Raw genomic sequence first — 22,068 nt, 5'->3', positions numbered from 1 at the left:
TGACTCTTATCAGCAGCTCCTGGCTAGGGCTTCAGCAGGAGTCCAGCCCGCCTGCCCCGGCACTGCCAGAGGTGTCCATCTGCCTGAGGCCCTGGTCTCCATCTGGCCAGGTCCACTGGCAGGAACGCCTCAAGGGTTCTATTCATTACTCCCTCCCTCTCCAGATTGGGCCAGTCTTTCTTTCTTTCTTTTTTTTTTTAAAGATTTATTTGTTTGGGGCCTCCCTGGTGGCGCAAGGGGTTAAGACGCAGCCTATGCAGTGGCCGTCCGCGGCCACTGTAGGACGAGTTGGATCCCCAGCCAGGGAGCTTATCCACATGTCACAGGAGACCTCTCCTGACTTGCCTGCTGCTCCCCTCAGCAGTGTATTTCGGTCGATCTGCCTGTTCTGCTCCCCACTCTGTCTCTGGTGACTCCTCACCCCCCCACCTCTGGCCTGTACCCCAGTTCTTGTATGCCTAAATAAATAAATCTTTAAAAAAAAAGATTTATTTCAGTATGCATACAAGAGCTGGGGTACAGTCCAGAGATGCAGGAGGTGAGAGGAGTCACCAGAGACAGAGTGGGGAGCAGAACAGGCAGACTGGCTGAAATACACTGCTGAGAGGAACAGCGGGCAAGACAGGAGAGGTCTGCCTCGCCATGTGGGTTTCTCCCTGGTGGGCCGGGGATCGAACACGTGCTGCATGAGGCTGTGGACTGCTTCATAGTGCGGTACTTAACCCCTTGTGCCACCACGGAGGCCCTGAGCCAGTCTTTCTTTTTTCTTTTTCTTTTCTTTTTTTTTTTTTTTTTTAAAGATTTATTTACTTATTCATACAAGCACTGGGTACAGTCAGAAGCACGGGAGGGTGAGAGAATTCACCAGAGCCAGAGTGGAGAACAGAACAGGCAGACTGATGAAATACACTGCTGAGGGTAGCAGAGGGCACAGCGAGAGGTCTATCACGCCATGTGGGACCCTCGCTGGTGGCCGGGGATCGAACCGGCGCTGCAGAGGCTGTGGACAGCTTCGCAGTCCAGTGCTCAACCGCTGCGCCACCAGGGGAGGCCCTGGGCCAGTCTTTCTTGAGATGCTCCTGTTGGGTCATCAAAAGTCCTGGGCAGAGGGTGGCCTCCTACCTAACCTCACTCGTAACCCAGCTGCATTTGGTCCTTGATTGGACCCACATCAGCCATTTCACTACTTGTCACCTCTCCCTTGCCAACTCACAGACCCAAGGGCCCCACACTGTCTAGTTCCTTCACTCTCAAAATAGCAAAACATCAATAAAGTTTAAAAAATAGTAATAAGGCAAAAACAAAAGCGCCCACGGTGATGTGATCCACAGCTCCTGGTGACACTTACTCTGTAGACCCCAGCAGAATGGCCTCTCCACTGTCCTCACTGAGGCCCTGCACACCAGAACTCAGGTTGTCAAGCCCATAACAGCCATACCAGCAAAGGCCTAGCCAGGTGCCCCACCACCCACCACCTTGCCAGCATTCCAAAATGTTTTCCACTGGCTGCCAGCAAACAAACAGGATTGTCACATGCCCCAAGTCAGAAGTTAAAGAAGAATGGTCACCAAACCAACACAGAGACTATGGAGAAACTGACCAGCCCCCAGCATTTCCTCCACACTCCCCATCAGGTAGCTCCCACGCTTGTTTACCAGAGTCTGCTGGGGGCTGGCTCTTGGGTCTGATTGGCGGTCCCACTGGGAAAAGCTGCTGCCCATGAAGCCAGGCTCTCTTGGGACCTCGGCCAAAGATACCTGTTCCCAGTGCTCGGCACTGCACTGCTGGCAAGAACAGAGGACCAGGGGCCTCCCTGGTGGCGTAGGGGCTGTCTCAGCACTATCATACTATCACCACTGTGGCCTGAGTTCAATCCCCAGCCAGGGAGCTAACCCACATGGCGCTGCAGATCTCTCCTGCCTCGCCCGCTGCTCCCCTCAGCAGTGTATCTCAGCAGATCTGCCTGTTCTGTTCCTCACTCTGTCTGTGGTGAATCCTCACCCCCACACCTCTGGCCTATGCCCTAATTCTTGTATCCATAAATAAATAAATCTTTAAAAGAAAAAAAAAGAACAGAGGACCAAACTGGCCTCTCGGTCACTTTTGGGGAGTCAATGTACTTTTCTCCCTCTTTACGTCCCTTCACATCTCCAAGAGGTTCCCAACCATTAAGCCAGGTAAGAGCCTCCCAAGCATGGAAGTACTTCTCCAAAATGAAGTGATTATACAGAGCTGCAGAGCGCCCCAAGAAACAAGGAAGGAGAGGTACTTCCCCAAGAGTGGCTACCACCTGGAACAGGCTTCCCCGTCACACCGCTGCCTCTCCTCCTCCAAGGTAAGCTCCCTTGTTGCCACTTCCCCAGTCCCAACCCAGGGCCTAGCCAGGCACAAGTTTCAGTAACATGGGTGGATCACACACTCCAGGTCTGTGATTTCCCCCAACCAAGCCACAGGATTTAGCTCCCGGTGCAGACAGCAGACCCAGCACAGGGTTCTGGGTCCACTGGGTGACTGTTCACCCACTCCGCACCACGGGGGTGTGGGCAGCTGGGTCGTGTGGAACACATGCCCGTCAGTCCTTGTGCAGTTCAGTCACTCCACAGCGACACGAATACCAACTGCACAGCCACAAACACCAGATTTAACTCCCCACCCACATCCCACCCACCACCCTCTCCCAAATAGCTCTGGGGACTTAAACCAAATGAGCATGGCTCCAGATTATGTTTCAGAAAATACAGAAAAATAAATCTGTATTTCTAGCACTTTGCCCCCACACTTGCTACCCAGAGCTATGGGGGTCTGGCTCAAGGCACAAGGCTTTAGTGACAGCTGTCAGTGGGAAAGCCTCCCCCGCCCGGGCCCTCTTCCTTGCTATCAGTGAGGGGTGAGATGGGATGAGGAAGCTCCTGTGCAGCCCTGATGCCCCCACGTCTGTACTGAATGCAGGAACTCTCTTTGTTCCTGCTTGACTGTCACAGCCATAGCAGCTCGCTAGAATAGGGCTTTCCAGAGCCTCAAAAAGGGCACCGTACACCCAGCCAGTCTGGTGCCATCAGACACCCAGCCTGTCCCCCAGGAGTCAGGCCCTGGAAAAGGTGACCAATAAGGGCACTGACCACACAACTGTACACCAAGGAGCCAGCAGGTCAAACCCACTTAGGGCAACTGGTGGGGACAAGCGTGTTGGATCAGGGGAGTCACTGAAGTCCACCTACCATAGGACAAAAAGGAAGTCAAGGCAAGAAGCTATCCTGAGGGAGATGGGAACACCAGAGAAAACACTTGAAAGGCTCCATGTGTGAGTGGGAATAGGGGAAATGGGTGACCCCAGCCCAGGGGCTATGGCCTTGTGCCCATCCAAAGGGGGCAAAGGGGCTAGGTCACCATGGTCCTAACAGACAATGACTGCCCATCCATGGTGCCAGGGCCATGCGCAGAAGAGAAACTTTAAATGGCCCCTTCAAGCGCTCTCGCCTAGAATAGCATGGGACCACTTTAAGAGCTAAAGTGGGAAGGGACTTACATGGCGAAAACCTATTGAGTCTGGGGCTGGACAAGGTAGTATGTCCTCTCCTAAAAGGGGGCAGATACGGAGTCCTGCTTATGGAGGAGGGAAGGCCTGGCAAAGTCACAGGCTGGAAGGATCTGACCTGGATGCATAAGGCCTTTGCTCCTGTTCTAAGCTCCTAAAGCTCAGGCTGCGCCCATGGAACAAAATGAGAGAAACCCATGGTTTCCAAGCCAGAAATGCGTAAGTAGAAGTAGTTTGTTCCTGGAAACATCACGGTGTTTCCTGATCAAGCTGGGCACCGCCACCTATGAGACAAGGCTGTGTGAACCCTTCCTAACCCAAGGCCTCAGTCAGAGATGCTGGTGAAGGCGACTAGGGCAGCGACTGCACCCGCCCAAGCCACTAAGTGAGAAACAGTCCGGTGTCCCCGGGGGTGAAGGCGGAGGACAGAGGGCAATGCACCATATCCAGGCTAGCTGCGCCTCCAGACCTGGGCCCCTCCTCCCAGGGCGGGCAGATTTGGCTGGCGGCAGAGGGGAACCTCAGCCTGTCCCACACCCCTGCACTGGTTCTGTATTTGATGGGAAACTTAGGGGATTGGGAAGAGAAAATCTGAGCCTCATACTCTGACTCCCACCTTCACTTGAGGTACACTGTGAAGGAAGGCAGGGCTGACCCACCTTCGCCCAGCCCTCCGAGTGCCAGCTAAGACTCAGCCCGTCTCTCCTGGTCTCCTTATTCATCTCGTGTCACCATTGGCTCTATTGTCTCACCAGGAAATGCCCCACTTCCCTGACTGGAAGCCCCAAGGAGGAGGACAACATTCATTTTGTACCCCTGGCCCTCAGCCTGGGAACAGGAGCTGCCCATGATGAGCGGACAGATGGCGAAATGGAAAGATAAGGGTGAGCCCACTTCTTCCTCCTTCTTCCTCTGGGCACTGAGTTTGGCACCCTGAGGAAGAAATGATTCGGTGGAGCCATTTCCTGTTCTCCACACCCCCAAACCGCCAGTCATCCATTAGCCTGCTTCCCACATTTCCAGGTGCCCCAGAGACAAGCCACACTGCAGTTTCACTCAAGTCTGTTTCACTTCTCCAAGAAAGCAGCGGAACAGGTTTCCCTGGTGTGCTCAAAGCTGCTCCGGAACCCTGGGACAGGCATTTTAGATCCCTCGTTCCAGTGTTCTCGGGCTCAGAGGGGAGACAGTTGTTTAAAGAACACTCATAAAGAAGAAAAAGTCCCAGTGAGCACTTGGCCGCTTCACTGCACGGTGTTTCCATGCACCGCCTGTCCTCTCCTCTGTGGAGAGCATGACAGGCAACAGCACTCAAATGCCAAAGGACTGGAAAGGTGGCTCCCAACAAGCTGAGAACAGGACCAGCAGTCACCCCAGGCCAGCAGCACATACACTTATGTCTGCACACCAGACACGTCCCTGACAGGGAAGACCAGGGTCACCACAGACTGAGGACAACAAGAAGCCTCCAGGTCCCAAGGAAGCAGAAGAAAAGGCTCATGTTCTCACTGCCCAAAACTCAGATGTGCCCCAGCTCCAATGGCAGTTGGTCCCAGACAGCCTTGGGCTAGACACCCCACAAACTGGCCATCAGCCCACAATATATGAGTACCCCAGGGTCTCCCTCAGCCTTTAAGAGCTTGTTTCTACGCTCCATCTCTTGGTCATAGAAGTAGGAAGGATGAACTGAAAAACTCTGGTCTCTGTACCTGCTGCCCCCTGGGTATGGCAACTATACCCCAAGAGGGGACCTTCTGGTGAATGTTCAGCTCAGCAGGAGACAGCTCAAATACTCCCTGGTGGGGGCGTGAAAAGCCAGCTACTTGGGGAGTCCTGTCCAGAGGGATGGGGGCCTGGCCACTGCCCACCCAGCTTGTTCAGGCTAGCAAAAGCTTCTCAGAGAGAAGGCCTCCGTGCCCTCGACTCACTTCCCAGAAAGTCCAAACAAACGTGAGCTGTTCCTCCTGCACACCAGCTTTGTGAGATACCTGCAGTTGTCTCTGTCTCCAAAGGCAGTGATGTTTTCAGACCCCACCCCAGTGAGAGGCTCCAGGGCTCTACTCAACCACCGGGCCAAGAGATGCCTGAGGTCCTTAGGGAACAGATTCCACCCTCGGGGTACAGTCATGATTTGCCAACCATGCCATCTGACCCTCTGCATGCCCCCTCCCACACCCAATTTAACTCCATACTCCTTTCTCAGCTGCAATGCCAGACCCAGTGCTTCTGCTAAAGTCCAGGTCTTGCAGGCAGCAAACTCTTCTCTGCCTCTCACCCCACTGCCCAGGCTGTGAAGGGGCACCAAAACATCCCCAGAGAAAGGACACCTCAGGTGAACCCCAGCCCCACACAGGCCTCGAGACCACACCTCCGCCCCTCCCTGCTGCTCAGCACCGGCCAGCACCTCACCTGATGGCCGTGGAGCGTGTAGAGTAGCCGGCCTTCCATAAGGTCCAGAATCTTCAGGGTGGAGTCGCTGGAGGCTGTGACCAGGTAGTTTCCCGACGGGTGGAAGGAGAGGGCATTCACCGCGGCGCTGTGCACTGCTGAAGGACACTAGTCAGGGGCTGGCTGGGTGGCCCAGGGAGCCCAGCTGAAGCCTGAACACAGCAATCGGGGCCAACTGAGGCTCGCCATAGGACGGGGCTTTGGTGGCCATCGCTCAGAGGAGCCTCACAAGGATTTCCCAGGAAAGCAACATGACCAAAGGACAGGATGACACTCATCCAGAGTCAAGGGCAGGCAGTAGGGGACATGGGACAGACAGGAGCAGATGTAAGGCCAGAAGGCTCAAGCAATTCTTCCCCCTCTCCCACCACACTGAGTAGTGGAACTGGAGCAGAACAGAGGCCTCCAACACTTTTTGCTGTCTTACAAACTGCATGTTTAGGGAACTAATGGAGAATAAAAGCTTCAAAATGCCAAAGAGATAAATACTGCCCCACAGGAGAGGACACGGGGGCGGGGAGAGAACTGATGGCCGTGACACTCTCAGGAGTCAGGCAGGCCCACCCTGTCACCTTGAACAAGCACCATGACACAGTGAGCCAGTTTCTCCTTCTGTACCCAGCACTCCTGTGTTAGGGGTGCAGTGGGGAGGCTACCAGGTTAAGTCCATGATGCCAGGTTAACACCAGGTTAAGCCTCTGCATGGAGTGTCCCCCAAGACCCATGCAACTCCAGGTCCTATAGTTTTACCTACAACTCAACACCTCAACCTCATTCATGACTCTTCCCCAGCACTCCAGCCTGAACCCCATCCACCCTGGTGGCCCTTGTTCTGGCCAGGCCTGTTGGCTCCTCCAGCTGTGCGCCCTTTCCATCCCCTATTCCCATGGGCCCAGGAGACTCTTGTCCTCTCTTCTCTTGACCCTGAAGCTCAATGCTCAGAGTCACCTCCTCCAGGAAGCCTCTCTACCCTCCCCATCAGGGCAGGTCCCTTCATTTGTCCTCCTGAAGCACGGGTTTCTGATCAGGGCACTCCTCACAGCAGGGGCTTCACATTTGTGTGCGGCTACCTGATTCATGGCTGGGTCCCCCGAGAACTTGTGCTCCATCAGACAGGGCCACATTAGGTCCCTGGCTCCCGGTTCAAAGCCAGACACTGAGCAGGACTCAGTAAGCGGTTTGTGAGTAAGTGCGCTGGATCCAGCAGGCCACGTGGGGAAGCAACGTGTAGATCACCTGCATCACAGCATCCTAGAGCAGTGCTGGTGAGGGAACCAGTAGGGCCAGAACCATGACCACACAACTCAGAATTGCCACTATGTAAAGGCAAATCCTAAAACCAATCTCATCCAGGCCCTACGGGAATGCAGGACCATCACCAGACCACTGAACACCCACCATGAAAGAGCCCTCAGCAGAGCCCACAGGGGTGCATGGAGCCCCTCAGACACAAGGCCAGCCGACATGCCAGAGTGCCAGGGGAGTGAGGGTATAGACTTCCAAGCACCCTTAGGGGAGTTAGCCAGGACTTATGTAATGTGATATTTATAACTGAACTCCAAGAGATGGTCTGAAGAGAGGCTGACTAGGTCTCCACATCCAGCCCTTGGAGACAGAGTACAGAGGCCCCACAGTCTGATGCACTTCTCACTTGAGGCCACTTGGAAGGGAGGACAGCACCCTCAGTGTTTACCAAAATTGGGGTCTGGGGGAACAGAGGCATAAAGCTATAGCCGACCCTCACAGGAAGTGCACGAGCAATAGCAGAGAGACTGTAACACAGCATGCCCGTCACTACCCACATGTGGGCATGGACATGTGTGCAGGCCCAGGGTAGGGGTGAGGACAGTAGAGTCAGACGAAGAAAAGGGGTCATCTCTGGGGAAGACAAGGATGGGGGGACTTCTAATTTTTACTCTGCACACTTTCAGAATGTTTTTTAGCCAGCAGCATGTAATCACTTGATTGCACAGCCCAGTAACTGATTAAAAGCGAAAACTTCCCTCCCTCAAAAAAGAGACTGTCATGTTCAGGGAGGCAGGAGACCCAAGTCTAGCTCAGCTCGGCCCTGCAGGCATTTCAGGTTGTGACAGCAAGTGCCCCATGTCCCTGACAGCAAGTGCCCCATGTCCCTGTGCCCACCAGTGACACTGTTCACATGGGCAGCAAAGTGGTGATGGGGACAGGGACTGGGGTGGGGGAAAGGAGGGAGATGTTGCAAAAACACTGCAATGTGGAGAAGACCCCCCACAGGTGGTCTGTCCCCCCCAACCCCTCAGCCCCAGCAGGAAGCCTTGGAGGTGGCCTGCCACAAGCCACTCTCCTTTTAGGCCTCTTTAAATGCTGCTGTGGGGCCTCCCCGGTGGCGCAGCGGTTGAGCGCTGGGTTGCGAAGCTGCCCGCAGCCTCTGCAGTGCCGGTTCGATTCCCGGCTGCTCCCCGGCCACGGAAGGAGGGTCCCACATGGCGCGCAGACCTCTCCTGCCGCCCGCTGCTCCCCTCAGCAGTGTACTTCGGTCCTTCTGCCTGCTCTGCTCCCCGCTCTGGCTCTGGTGAATTCTCTCACCCTCCTGCGCTTCTGACTGTACCCAGTGCTTGTATAAATAAATAAATAAATCTATAAATCTATAAATAAATAAATAAATAAATAAATAAATAAATGCTGCTGTGGGCACAAATGCTCACTAGCCTGGAGAAGTGCTCACTGTTCTCATTCCTGCAGCCCCTGGCAGCCTACTCTGCAATGAATACCACCTTCACCCACCTGAGATGAGGCTGACAGAGGAACAGCCAGGAGCAGGAGGGAGGGTGGGGAAGGCAAAGCTCAGGAGGTCCCCGGGCTTCCCCAGAACCACCGGTGGAGGGTCAGGGTGTGAATAGCACACCAGGGCCTCTCACCTGACCAAGTCCACCCAGTGGGGGTACTCTCCCCCAGAGAGGGGCACCAACAGCCCAATTTCTCTATAAATGGCAGGAATATCAAAGGCCTCCTGGCTGGGGTGGAAACCTCTAGTATATTTGCTTCAGAAGGGGGTTCAGACTGGCACACCAGGCTTTTGGGAACGCACCAGACACCAGAACCCCCTGCCTTTTCTCACTCATACCCTTCTCATCCGCCAGCCCTGCCAGCCTCAGCCTCTCTGGCACTAGAGAGGGGTGAGGCTGGGCCCTTCCAGGGAGGCCTCCTCCTAAGAATCATCCCTGCCTGATGGTCCACCACAGGTTCGGCTGCCCCTGAGAGGGGAACCTCGTGTGATGAAGCGACTGTCCACAAGCGACCCACTTTCCACACTCAAAGCTGCAGGCCCTCTCTGAGCTCCACGGCAAAGAGCACTGGTGACCGGGGGCAGACTGCTTTTGGGCACAGTTGTGATGTCCTGGCCATTAACCCTCACCCCTACTCTACCCCAAAGAAGGGACTCCAACCAAGGGGAGGGATCCACCACTGTCACCATTCTACCAGTCACCAGGCCAGGGAGGTAGCAGTGTGGCCGCTACAGCTACTGCCCAGTTTGTAAGTGGCAGGCAGCCTGAGGAGAAATGGGGATACCCATAATCCACACAGCTCGACAAGGAGAAGCCCTCAGCAAAACTGGCACATTGCCCAATGGGCTCCAAGCTGGACAAGAGGCCCAGAGAAATTCCAGGGGCCCAACAGGAGGTACTTCTGTGGGGCAGTTATACCAGGGCCCAGCCCTGCCACCATCTGCACAACAGGCTCAGCTCACTATAGCCAGGGTGGCTGCTCGTGATACACGACTGGCATTACCCAAGACACAATGGCTTTAGGTTTGCAAACACAATGGAAGTCCTCTCATAACCAGCAGCAAAAAAACACTCCTCTCCATGAATGCCACTTAAATGCCCACTTAAGAATGGTGAGAATGACCCAGTGAGTTGGCAGGAGCAGGCAGGACAGCGCACTGCCTCCCACCATCACTTCTGGTCTCAAAACACCAAGCCAAGGATGCAGGCCTGCCCTGCTAGGTGTACAGCTGCTTTAAAACCCTTCAGGACTGTATTTGGGCTACAGCAGGGCTGCAGGGGTATGTGTACTAGGGAGCCAGGGACCAAAAAACTGGGCCTCTCAGTTCCAACTAGAGCTTCTATCTAGAGCCACATTCTGCCAGGGACCTCAGGGAAACACAAGACTAGAATCATTACAATGTGAGGCACCCTATGTGGGACAGTGGACACAACACCAGACTTCGAGTCCTGAGTTGGAAACCCACATTCGACGCTTGCCACCTGCATGACAGCAGGTAACCTCAGAATCCTCATCTGTGAAATGCGGAACACTGCTCTGCTGACCACCCTGCCTGCCCCTGGATAATGGACCTACTCATGCCTGTAAAGCACAAAGCACATCATGGGTTCTGGGACGGAGGCTGGTGCTCAGATGTGTGAACAGCCTTAACGTGGGCCCGGAGCATATGGAGCCGAAGCCACCTCCACGGGGACTGGCACTCCAGGGGTTCCAGCAGCCCCGCCGACTCCTTGTTGAATTGGGCAATCAGAACTGCTCCCCACAGTGAAGCCAAGAACTTCTGTGCCCGCGAGAACAGCCAGGCAGCTGCCTGCTGCAGCCCCAAGCACCAACACAGAAGAGGAAGTGTGCTCCCTAGAGCTCAACCCTGGGGCACCTGGCCACACACTGCAGTATCATACTCCCAGCTCTCTTAGAAGACCCAACAGGGTCGCACACCACTCAAGAATACCTGGTACTCCTCCAGAGCAACCAGGGGAGACACTGGTATCACTAGGTCCTTAGGAACTTTCCCCTGGGTTTCCTAGGGACCAGGGACAGAAAACAGCTCAGGCATCTGCTACAGAGGGCTGGGAGCACTTCTTATGTAATCAGTCCCCCAACAGTAACTCTGTGTATCTCTGGGTATGTGGCAGCAACTACGAAGGACCAAAGGAGGGCCTCTGGGCTGCCAGTGGGTTACAATCACAGCGATCAAGGGAGACTCTAGACCTCTGCAGACCTGGAAGGTCCCTCCAGCAGCAAAGAGGGTGAAGGAAGTGTGCCCCAACCAATGTGCTCAGACCTGCCAGGCTCCTCTTTGAGCCCCAGAAGAGACTGGGTGAGCCTAGAAGTGATGGGATGTTTGCTGCTCTGAGTATTCACCATTCCATGCACTGGGCAGGGAGCTCAGAGAGAACCTGGTTGTTTATGGAGTACCCCAAGCTCTCTGAAGCTTCTGGTGGATCTTAGGGGTAGCTTAGGAACAACCTGCCGCAGGTTCCCTGAGTGGCGGTCACACGAAGAAAAGACAGCAGCAAACAGACTGAAATTGCTCCGCAGAGCCTGCTAGCATTGTATCCCTTGGGCCCACTCAGGACTCAGGCCCGGATGCTAGCTGAGTACAACTATAACCTCCCGACCCTGCCAATCAGTGATGTCCCACCCCACTCCCCGCGAAGCCTGTGCCCCCAAGAACTCCAGGGATCTGCACCCTCCACCCTCTTTGACTGCTTTGGTCACTCCACCTCCTGACCCCTCCCCTCCTCATGAGAATCCACTCTCCTTTCATTCCCTGGTTCGGTCCCTCGGCCCTCCCAATCTGGAGAACAGGCTTACACCCCTCATTCAAGTTGCTGGACCATTTTCTTCCATGGCCCCTCAGTCTCAGGGACCAGGATGTGGCGTCAGCCCTTCTTTCACCCCAGATTCTTGAGCCTGGCAGGGTCTTCCACGCCTCTGCTTCTGCCTTAACTTAGTCTCTGAAGTCCATTCCCCAGGCCTGACACCACACACACACACACACACACACACACACACGCACACACACAGATGCCAGCCCACCCACCCATCACCCAGGCGAACCAGTTTCCACCCAAGTAGGCCCTCAGTACTGCTGTCTTCTCAGGCGCACCTCATCTCTTTGCTCCAAGAATGATGAGGCCAGCCCAGCACTGTGAGCCAAACTGAATTTTGGGAGCCTAAGCCAGAGCATGACATTCAAGACCCCCCAAAGGAAACCTGCTGCTATTCCCCACAAGCATGAGGCCCAGGAGCCCAGTCCATCAGAGGTGGGCCTGTACCTCCCAGGGTAAACTAGAGACCCTCTCTTCCCAGTGCCAAGACTATGTGGTACAGTCACATATCCAGCACAGAGTTATAATCCACATGTAGATTCTCCATCAAATCCTCATAAACTCCACAAGGAAGGCACTAGTACCATCCCCTTTACAGAGAGGAAACAGAGCCTGTGCTCCTAAACACTGCAATGCCTCATCCTCTCTGGCTAAGACCTCCCTCCTGATCATATCCAGATGCTGCCTTCCTACCCAGCACTACTCTGCACCTGCCCACCTGACCCCAGTTAACCTTATAGAGACACCCAACCTCCAACTCAGGCCTAGGCCAGAGCAAGAGAAAAAAAGTCCTGTAAGGCTAAAGAAGAAAAGAGAGAGGTGTGATCTCCAAGCAGAGCAGAGTGCAGAACCCATCCCACTGCTGCTCTGTTCCAGAAGTTCCTAAAACAGACAGTACTAGTGAAAAAATGCCAGGCTACCGGTTGAGGAAAGAATTGGTTCCCGTGGCCAGCCCCTGCCACCTAGTGGTGATGTCAGGTACTGCATGTCTTCACCCCCAGGGCTGACCTAGCTGCAGGATCCCCACCCCAGACACAGACAGCATTCAGTACCATCATCACCGCCACTAGCACTGTACCTGGTTCCCATTTTGTACCAAGTACTGTCTAAGTTCTTGACATGGGCCAATTCATTATCTTCCCAATACCACCTGCGAGACATGTCCTAAGGTCCGGAGTCAAGTTACCAACCCAATGTCACACAACTAGGAATGCTGAAGCTGGCTGCAGAGCCCACCTTCCACCACGTTTTTTTTTTTTTTTTTTTTAAGATTTATTTATTTATTTATACAGGCACTGGGTATAGTCAGAAGCGCAGGAGGGTGAGAGAATTCACCAGAGCCAGAGCGGGGAGCAGAACAGGCAGAAGGACCGAAATACACTGCTGAGGGGAGCAGCGGGCGGCAGGAGAGGTCTGCGCGCCATGTGGGACCCTCCTCCGGTGGCCGGGGAGCAGCCGGGGATCGAACTGGTGCCGCGGAGGCTTTGGGCAACTTTGCAACCCAGCGCTCTACCGCTGCGCCACCAGGGAGGCCCCCCACCACATGCTTTTTAAGACCAGGATCTTTCTTGGAAGGTCCTTGTTCTTGGAAGGTCTGTTCATCTTAATTACCCCAAGAAAGAAATGTCCTCAAATGTCCCGATAATCAGCTAGGAAGAGCTCTGAATCCTAAGCTTCACACCTTGTCCAAACATTTTCATCCGATTTTCAGGCATACATTTTGGGAGGGAGTCCATGGATTTTAAACTTAGTCCCAAGCAGTGACCAAACTTCTTCAAACAATTCCAGCTTTACCTCTCCCTAGTCTCAGCCCAAAGTCCACCAGGTTTGCCTCTGGCACAATTCCCCATTCTTCCTGTGGTCCCTCACCAGCTCCCTTTCCGGGGCCCCATTCCCACAACGTGGGTGACTCATGACCTTGCACAATCATACTTGCTCCCAGGCCACTTCCATACCCAACGCCTTCAGCTACTCATCCTAATCACACCCAAGCCTGTCCCTACCTCCCACCTGGCACCTGACACCAGCCTGTGCTGACCGCCCACCACCCTGCCTTGCAAGGGCTACAGCTGAATAAGGGGACACAGTCCAGACACTGAGCCTGGCCACTAGCTAAGTTGACCCTCCGTGACTCAGGGCTCCACTTTGTGGAAGATCTCGTGTGGCCAGAGGTGATGAAAGCCCCACCAACACTGCCCCCTTTCCACAACTGCCCCCTTCATCACAGGTCACAGTTGCCACCTTGGCCCTAGAAGGCATAGCTCTGTTACAGGCAGAGGCAAATGGCATAGGGAGCCTCTGAGAAGTGGCCCTAGAAAGGAGACGTGACCAGTGACCCATGGAGGGTATACCCCTGCAGTGGGCATGAGACTTCCATCTCATGAACAGGCACCAAAGGGCTTGGTAGATACCACATAGCCAAGGTTTTAAGCCAGGAAAGCCACACTACAACCCACCCCTGGGCATCCCAACAGATCCCAAACTCCTCCCCAGTAGCAAAGGCTGTCACCCATTTGGGCACCATGGCAAAGCATCAAATGCCTGGCACCACAGCCCCCCAGCACGGCTGCTCATGGACACTTACACTGATAATGCTGCAAGAGCCGGTGAGTCCGCACGTCCCACACCTTCACTGTGTTGTCCATGCCAGCGGCGGCAATGCATGTGCCACTGGGGTGGAAGTCCACATAGGTGACAAAGCTGTAAAGACAGTGGCCACCACATGCTATAGGCAGGCTGGTCTGGCTCAGAACAGACCCAAGAATATCCAGCATTGTTCCATCCTGGTACATCTGCTCACTCTCTTCCTTCAGCCTGGAATACCTCCCTTCTGGCCAATTTCTTTACCAAGTAGCAAAGGGGGAGTGCAAAGAGGGTGAGAACGGTGGCTAGCAGTGACTGCGGTGAACTGATCAAGGAGCAAGTTCCATCACCAATGTCTAAACACAGGTCAGACAACTGCTGGGGCATTTTCAGAGTTGGAACTGGTACTTCCACCTAGGCAGGGCAGATCTGGTCAAAGGGGCCCAGACACAAGTGTCAGCCAGGTTCCACTGGCTCACCTATCTCCAGGAGATAGGCCAGGGCTCTCAGTACACCCATTCCTGACACCCAGGGTGGTACCTCTCAAAGAGAGGCCTTCCCAGACAACTGAGGCAGGCAGAAGCCAGGGTTCTCTTAGGAGCTAAGAAAAGGTTCTGGCCTCTCTCCAGGTGGCACAATATCAACTGCCACCACGAGCCACAGGAGTCTTTCACTGATAAAGCCATCACCACAGGTAACATGCTAACAGACTTTTGGGGGGTCTGGGTTAAACTGCTTTCAGAAAGACATGTCACACTTCTGAGAACTAGAAAGTGAAGGAACAAGAGAGGGCCCAAAAATCACAAGCCTTGAAGTTAAAAGCTCCTGTTATTTGTGGGGATGGAGACAAGACTAAACCCTCCACCCACAGAGGAAAAGAAGCTGAGACAGGAAGCAGCAGAGATGCGCTATCAGCCCCCACGATGGCAGCCACTGAGGTCCCCTTGTTGCTGCTTTTCTTGAGCACCAGCAGGTGGAGAACAGGGCCTGGGGACTCACCCGCCGTGCTCGCCATATGAGTAGATACATTCCCGGCTGGCCTTGTCCCAGAGCTTGACAGTCTTGTCATCACTGGCAGACACGATGAGCCGCCCATCAGGGGAAAACCTGAACCAGGCAGAGCATGAATCACACCAATGAATAATAGGTGTCACGGCACCACACACGGTTTTCCAAAGCCACCTTCTTTCATTGCCCACTAGCTGACCCCAGGAACCACTGGGGCTTCATGCCCTGCTCTGACCCTAAGTGACCTTGGGCAGGTGGCTTTTCCTCGGTGAGATGGATAAGAATGGTCCCTACCATGTGGTTAGCAGGGAGGAGCATGATGCATGAGGCCCCCAGCACTGTGGGCATGTTCATGCTGATGGCTGGTAGCATTAAGGGGGTTAGAAGTCACCATGGGCATCCTCATCTTATTCCCAGGTCCCCAAGACTATATCTAACTCAGATTGTATCAGTGAAACACAATCTGCCAACAAAAGGCATGGAGGACCTGGGAACCCACCACCAAAGGCCTATTTGGTTTTGCTAGCCTGGTCCCTCCTTTTTTCAGAAGCCTGGTAGTAAGGCCTCACAAAGCAATCAAGACCACCCAAAACAGAGATAGGGTGTCCTAGAGAACAAGAACTGTCATGTCAAACAAGATTTGACATGAGATCTTTGTTGAAAAAGAACAAAATAAGCTAGAAAAAGGCACATTTGGGTCTGTAATTTTTGGACCTTGAAAGTCCTTTGGGTCACCTGGCTCCCATCCCCACAGCAATTAGTCCAGGGCAAAGGAAAGGCCAGCAGCCAGACCTGGGCCCCATCTCACAGCTCTAGAGCAAGAGCCATCCCAGAGGAGCAGGACACCCCAGAGGAGAGTAGGCAAGCCTCAGCGCCAGAGATGTGGGTGCAAACCCCAGCTCCTTTGTGCCCTGCAATGCCCAGGTCCTGGCAAAGGTCTCAGGCTGGACGATCTCACCTGGCACAGCGCACCCAGTTGATGTGCTGACTGAGGGAGAACAAGAACTTCTGGCGATGAGTCGACCACACCTTGACTGTCTTGTCATCAGAAGCTGTCACAAGGGACTGGCCATCATTACAGAAGTGGACACTCCTCACTGTGGCGGTGTGTGCACGAAACACAGTTGATTCACCTTTGCTGTGGGGACAGGTATCCAGCGTCAGAAAACCCAAAATAGTGACATGATGGTGCAGTGAAGCACTCCTCAGGCACCCCTCCCAAACTCAATCAGCCCTCAACAAGGGAGACCACAGTCTCCCTCACGGGAGCAGAGCACTGCCCAAACCCACCCATGCATGAGCAGCATCAGGCAGAATCCCCTCCCTGAATGGCTGGGGGCCCTTCTCCCAAGGCTAAGGAGAAGGGCCCTGGTTGAAGTCCCAGCTCAGATGGCATCTCTTTGGAACTGAGGTAGGTATCCCACTGTGACCAGTGCAGAGCCAGTACAGGGAGGTGTGTGGGAACAGCTCTGGTAGCAGGGCCCTAGACTCAGACAAATCCCCTTGAAGTCTGTAACTCACACATTGGGTACCCAGATGCGGACAGTTTTGTCACGGGAGCCTGAGGCAAGCAGATGTCCTGAAGGGGAGAAGTTCACACAGGTGACAGCATCCTTGTGGGCCGCGAAGCGATAGGCACGTGACTGGGGCTTCATGTGCCACACCATGATGCACGAGTCCATGGAGCCGCTAGCTGAAGAGAGTAGGGATATCATGACCCTCTGCTCTAGCATGCCTCAAACCTCCACCAGGACATCGGGGTGTTGGATTACAGGGAGCAACATGGAAACAAGGCCTTACAGCCCAGCTCTACCTTCCCCACAGGGGCAGGCCACACCTCCAATCACTGCTAACCCAGAGTTTGGAAAGCCAGCCTATGGACTGTAGTCTCTCCAAGCAGCAGGCCCACATGGGAAGCAGACCAAGAAATGCCTTCATATGCCAGCCCTGGACTGCAACCAAAGGGCCTTAGGGAAAACTCATTCCCCAGGGGGTCTCCAGGCTCCCCAGAGACATATTCTGAGGAAAGAGAATATGCCCCCCTCAACTCAGCACAATGGGTCTTTTACCACTGAGATGGCCTGACTCAGTCAGAAACTAAAAGAGGTCCTGCAAACCAATCAAAATTGTCCCTCAGTTTCTTCTCTCTCTACACAGACCATGAAGTCAGTGGCCCCTTGGTAAGAAACTGACCATAGTATGAAGGGGGAATCTCATCCTTAGAAACAAGGAGGCTGCAGGGCCTCCCTGGTGGCGCAAGGGGTTGAGGGTCAACCTATGAAGCTATCCACAGCCACTGCAGCATGAGTTCAATCCCCGGCCAGGGAGCTACCATATGGCACAGCAGACCTCTCCTGACTTGCCCGCTGCTCCCTTCAGCGGTGCATTTCGGTCAATCTGCCTGTTCTGTTCCCTGCTCTGTCTCTGGTGGATGCTCTCAGCACCCCCACACACACACACCTCTGGCCTGTACCCCACTTCATGTATCCATAAATAAATAAATCTTAAAATAAAATAAAAAAAAGAAACAAGGAGGCTGCAGCCATGACATCTGTGTATGAACCCTAAGCAACGAAGGAGAAGGGTCCCCAACTACTGCATTAGGGCAGTGCAGGGAGGGGAGAACCCCGCTCTGCTCTACATCCTCCTCACATATAGGCCCCCTCAATAAGGTAGACTCCTATCACTACAGACAACAGAATTAATAAAGCCCCAAAGAAAAAGAACCACTGTTTAGAGCCCATTGCTCAAGTCAGACCCAAAGGTGGCTGGGGTAGACAGGGAAAAGCCCAGAACCTGGTCCCACCCTCAAAAGCTTATGATCTTGGGAAAGCCCCCAACCTATCTGAAACTCACTCTGCACTTCACAAAGTATTGACGAAAGATGCAGATCTAGAAAAACGCCCGGGTCCTCTACCCCCTCTGCCCCAGACCACACCTCCCATGTAGAAACTCAGCCTTCTCAGTTCATAACCTAGTGCCTGGGACGGATGCCTCTTCTTACCCAGCTGCTTGCTGTTGAGACTGAAGTCCACACAGGTAACTGCATCTCGGTGGCCCTTAAAATGCCTCTCCAGCGAGGGGTCATCCTGGGGGAGAGCCAGGGTCAAATGTGTGAAGAAGCCTGGATGAGGAAGGGGCTTCCCTGGGGCCAAGACTCTTCCTATAACAGTCAGGAGAGTTTAAAATGCTCAAGACATGATCTTGTACATAGAAAATCCTAAGGAATTCACTAATAAAACTATTAGAACTAGTAAACGGATCCAATAAGCTACGGGATATGAAATTAAATTACAAAAATAAATTCTATTTCTGTACAGCAGCAATGAACAAGCTGAAAAAAGTTAGATAATTCCATTTATGATACATTAAAAAAGGATTTTTAGAAATGATAACAAAAGAAGTGTGAGGTAGACAGTGAAAGTTATAAAACACTTAAAGAACTTTAGAAAGACTGAGATAAATGGAAAGATATCTTGAGTTCAGTCTGGAAAACTTGGTATTGTTTAGAAGCAGTAACTCCCCCAAACTGATCCACAGACTCAACATAATCCTCATGAAAATCCTTATGAAAACTCCCCAGATGCATTTTTTATGCAGACATGCTAATCCTTAAATTCATGCAAAAATGTGATACAACAGAAATGAATAAAATATATTCTTAAATCAAGAAAGAAAGAAAGAGAGAGAGAGAGAGAGAAAGAGAGAGAGAGAAAGAGAGAAAGAAAGAAAAAGGAAGGAAGGAAGGAAGGAAGGAAGGAAGGAAGGAAGGAAGGAAGGAAGGAAGGAAGGAAGGAAGGAAGGAAGGAAGGAAGGAAGGAAGGAAGGAAGGAAGGAAGGAAGGAAGGAAGGGGGCCTCCCCAGTGGCGCAGCGGTTGAGTGCTGGGTTGCGAAGCTGCCCGCAGCCTCTGTGGCGCCAGTTCGATCCCCAGCTGCTCCCCGGCCACCGGAGGAGGGTCCCACATGGCGCGCAGACCTCTCCTGCCACCCGCTGCTCCCCTCAGCAGTGTACTTCGGTCCTTCTGCCTGCTCTGCTCCCCGCTCTGGCTCTGGTGAATTCTCTCACCCTCCCGCGCTTCTGACTGTACCCAGTGCATGTATAAACAAACAAAACAAACAAACAAACAAACAAATAAATAAATAAAAACATGCCTCTATAAAAAAATTAAAAGAAAGAAAGAAAGAGCAAGAAAGAGCAGCTATTGTAGAAAATAGTTTGGCAGTTCCTCAAAAAATTAAACATAACATTATCAAGTAACCTAGCACTTCAAAGCAAATACCCCAAAGAATTGAAAACATGTTCACACAAAAACATATCAGTTTGGGCCTCCCTGGTGGCGCAAAGGGTTAAGCACCACACTATGAAGCAGTTCGATCCCATCCCCGGCCAGCCAGGGAGCAACCTATGTGGCACAGCAGACCTCTCCTGTCTCGCCCGCTGCTCCCCTCAGCAGTGTACTTCAGTCAATCTGCCTGTTCTGTTTCCCATTGTGTCTGGTGAATCCTCTCACCACCTCCACCCCAGCATCTCTGGCATGTATCCCAGGTCTTGTATGCATAAATAAATGAATCTTAAAAAAAAAAATAGCCGTTTGTATGCTATTGAAAGTTCATAGCAGTATTATTCATAATTGCCAAAAAGAAGACAAACCTAAATATCCATCAATGAATGAATGGGTAAACAAAATGCGGTATATCCACAAAATAGCATGTTATTCAGCAAAAAAAAGACATGGAGTATTGCTTCCTGCTACATCATGGAGGAACCTTGAAAATACACTAAAAAATTATGCTAAATGGAAGAAGCCAAACACAAAAGGTCACATTTTGTGTGATTCCACTGACATGAAATGTCCAGAATAGGCCACTCCAGAGAGACAGAAAATAGATGTTTTTTTAAAAGATTTATTTATTTATTTATACAAGCACTGGGTACAGTCAGAAGCATGGGAGGGTAAGAGAATTCACCAGAGCCAGAGCAGGGAACAGAACAGGCAGATTAACGAAATACACTGCTGAGGGGAGCAGCGGGCGGCAGGAGAGGTCTGTCGCGCCATGTGGGACCCTCCCGGGCGGCCGGGGATCAAACCGGCACTGCAGAGGCTGCGGGCAGATTCACAGCCCAGTGCTCAACCACTGCGCCACCGTGAGAGGCCCAGCAAATAGATTTGAAGTTGCCAGACTGGGGCAAAATGGGGTATTCTTTGGGATGACAAAATGTTCTAAAATTAAACAGTGGTGATGGCTGCACTACACTGAATTTTATACTCTAAAGTGGTGCATGTTGTGGTATGTGAACAGTGTCTCAATCAGTTTATTTTTAAAGACCCAAGAAGAGATAATGGGGGCCTTTCCAAAACCCCATCTCAAGAATCAGACCCCATACCCTTAATCCCACTGCAGACTGGACTGTAAGCCCAAAAGGTCAGCCCTGGACAAGCTCCTGGTGGCATCACCACCACCTCCATTCCACCCATATTCAGAGAAATAGTAGTCCAGGAACTGCTTAGGAAGGCATGGAGATAATACTCCAGAGATTCTCCATCCAATAGCAGTCTGTGTCTCAGAACCTGAAGTTATATCACAGTCATGCAACATCTCCCCTACCCCAAATATCAGAAATCTCAAAGCACTTCGGGTGCACCAGAGAGTCCAACAAAGCCTCCTCTTGGGGGAAAAAAAATGTCCATGTCCTTGGATTGAGTAAGGCCACTGCCAACCCTCGGAGTTCTAACCAGAACAAAGGCCCCCATGGCCCTGTGCCCAGCTCCACCCCCAACACACCTGCCGAAGTCTTCCTCCTAGTGAGAAAGGGAATAGCAGCTGGGGGAAGGCCCCCAACCAGGCAGCAACTGCCCCACCAGAGCCTCTTGGAACAGGAAGAATAAAATAGTGCCCACCTCTATGCTCAGTGGGCAGAGACAACTGACCAGAAGGCCTCTGAAATCTAACACTCTCTTCCCCAAATCCCATGAGCCTTGTAGTTATTTTAGCCAAAGGTGGTTTTAAGTGGGAATGTAGAGTGGAGAAAGCACCAGATTAGGAGTCAAAAAGCCAAATCCTAGTCTGGGCCCTCTACTCAAGTTCCTGAAAGCCCAAAGGACCAACAGTCCATCTCCCATGCTCCCTGATTCTCAGTCCAGTCAGAAGGCCAGACAGGTTCCCAACCATCTCTCAAAAAAGGGGGGCCTTGGACTGCTCGGCTGGCATTAGCCTCGGGAGGGGCCTGGGAAGCAAAGAGGGTGTCAGCTCACGCCACACTGCAGGTCTCGGTTTTCCCACCTATTCCAGGGGCCTACTATTGGCACCCCAGGAACAGGGTGTACTCTCAGCATGCCCTCATCCAGTCACCCACTGCTCAGGATGGAGACACAGGCCAGGGAGGCCCGACGCTGGCCGCAGGTCGCATCTTCAGTTCGGCCATACCACCGTCTCCCCGGGTGAGACGCAAATACTGGGGACAGGGACTGTTTTGTTCGCCCCAGCAGCCTGCGCACGGCCTGGCACGCAGAGGGTGCCCTGACCCGGGGATCCCCGCACAGACAGTAAACGGAGGAGGATCAGGTCGGACCCCGCGTCACCGACACCCTCGCAGCCATCGCCCGGGTCAGGAGCCTACTGTCCCCGCGGGGAGATTAAGACAAGGGCGGACGCCGCCGGCGAGAACTTACCGGGCAAGGGGCGGCCATGGCGGCGCCGACAGCACCCGCGGCGCCGGAGGAGCCGGTGAAGTCAGCCGCCGGCGTCCCGGCCAGTTCAGTTTCCGCGCCCCCAACCGCCGCCAATAGCAACGCGGGTCGCGTCGCCGCGCCCCGCCCATCGCAATTAAAGGCGAGGCGGAGCCTGGGCTTTTTGCCCCCCGACCGGAAGCAGAACCGTTAGGTCGGCCCCACGTTA

At 53.2% G+C, this 22,068-nt stretch overlaps 1 protein-coding gene across 1 annotated transcript in view; it reads right to left on the bottom strand.

Annotated features, from left to right (window-relative positions):
- POC1A (POC1 centriolar protein A) overlaps positions 1 to 21,860 on the bottom strand; it is a gene marked incomplete at both ends in the record, with an annotated part of 66,404 nt that extends 44,544 nt beyond the window's left edge. The window contains 7 exons of the mRNA XM_084247979.1: positions 5,942 to 6,075; positions 14,165 to 14,280; positions 15,163 to 15,270; positions 16,130 to 16,309; positions 16,693 to 16,864; positions 18,176 to 18,260; positions 21,843 to 21,860. Coding sequence (XP_084104105.1) covers positions 5,942 to 6,075; positions 14,165 to 14,280; positions 15,163 to 15,270; positions 16,130 to 16,309; positions 16,693 to 16,864; positions 18,176 to 18,260; positions 21,843 to 21,860 — 813 coding nt within the window. The remainder of the gene's footprint in view (positions 1 to 5,941; positions 6,076 to 14,164; positions 14,281 to 15,162; positions 15,271 to 16,129; positions 16,310 to 16,692; positions 16,865 to 18,175; positions 18,261 to 21,842) is intronic.
- Between the last annotated feature and the right edge of the window lie 208 nt (positions 21,861 to 22,068).

This window comes from Talpa europaea (assembly GCF_964194135.1).
Source record: "Talpa europaea genome assembly, chromosome: 11".
NCBI lineage: Eukaryota > Metazoa > Chordata > Mammalia > Eulipotyphla > Talpidae > Talpa > Talpa europaea.
This window is presented reverse-complemented; position numbering and strand designations above follow the sequence as displayed.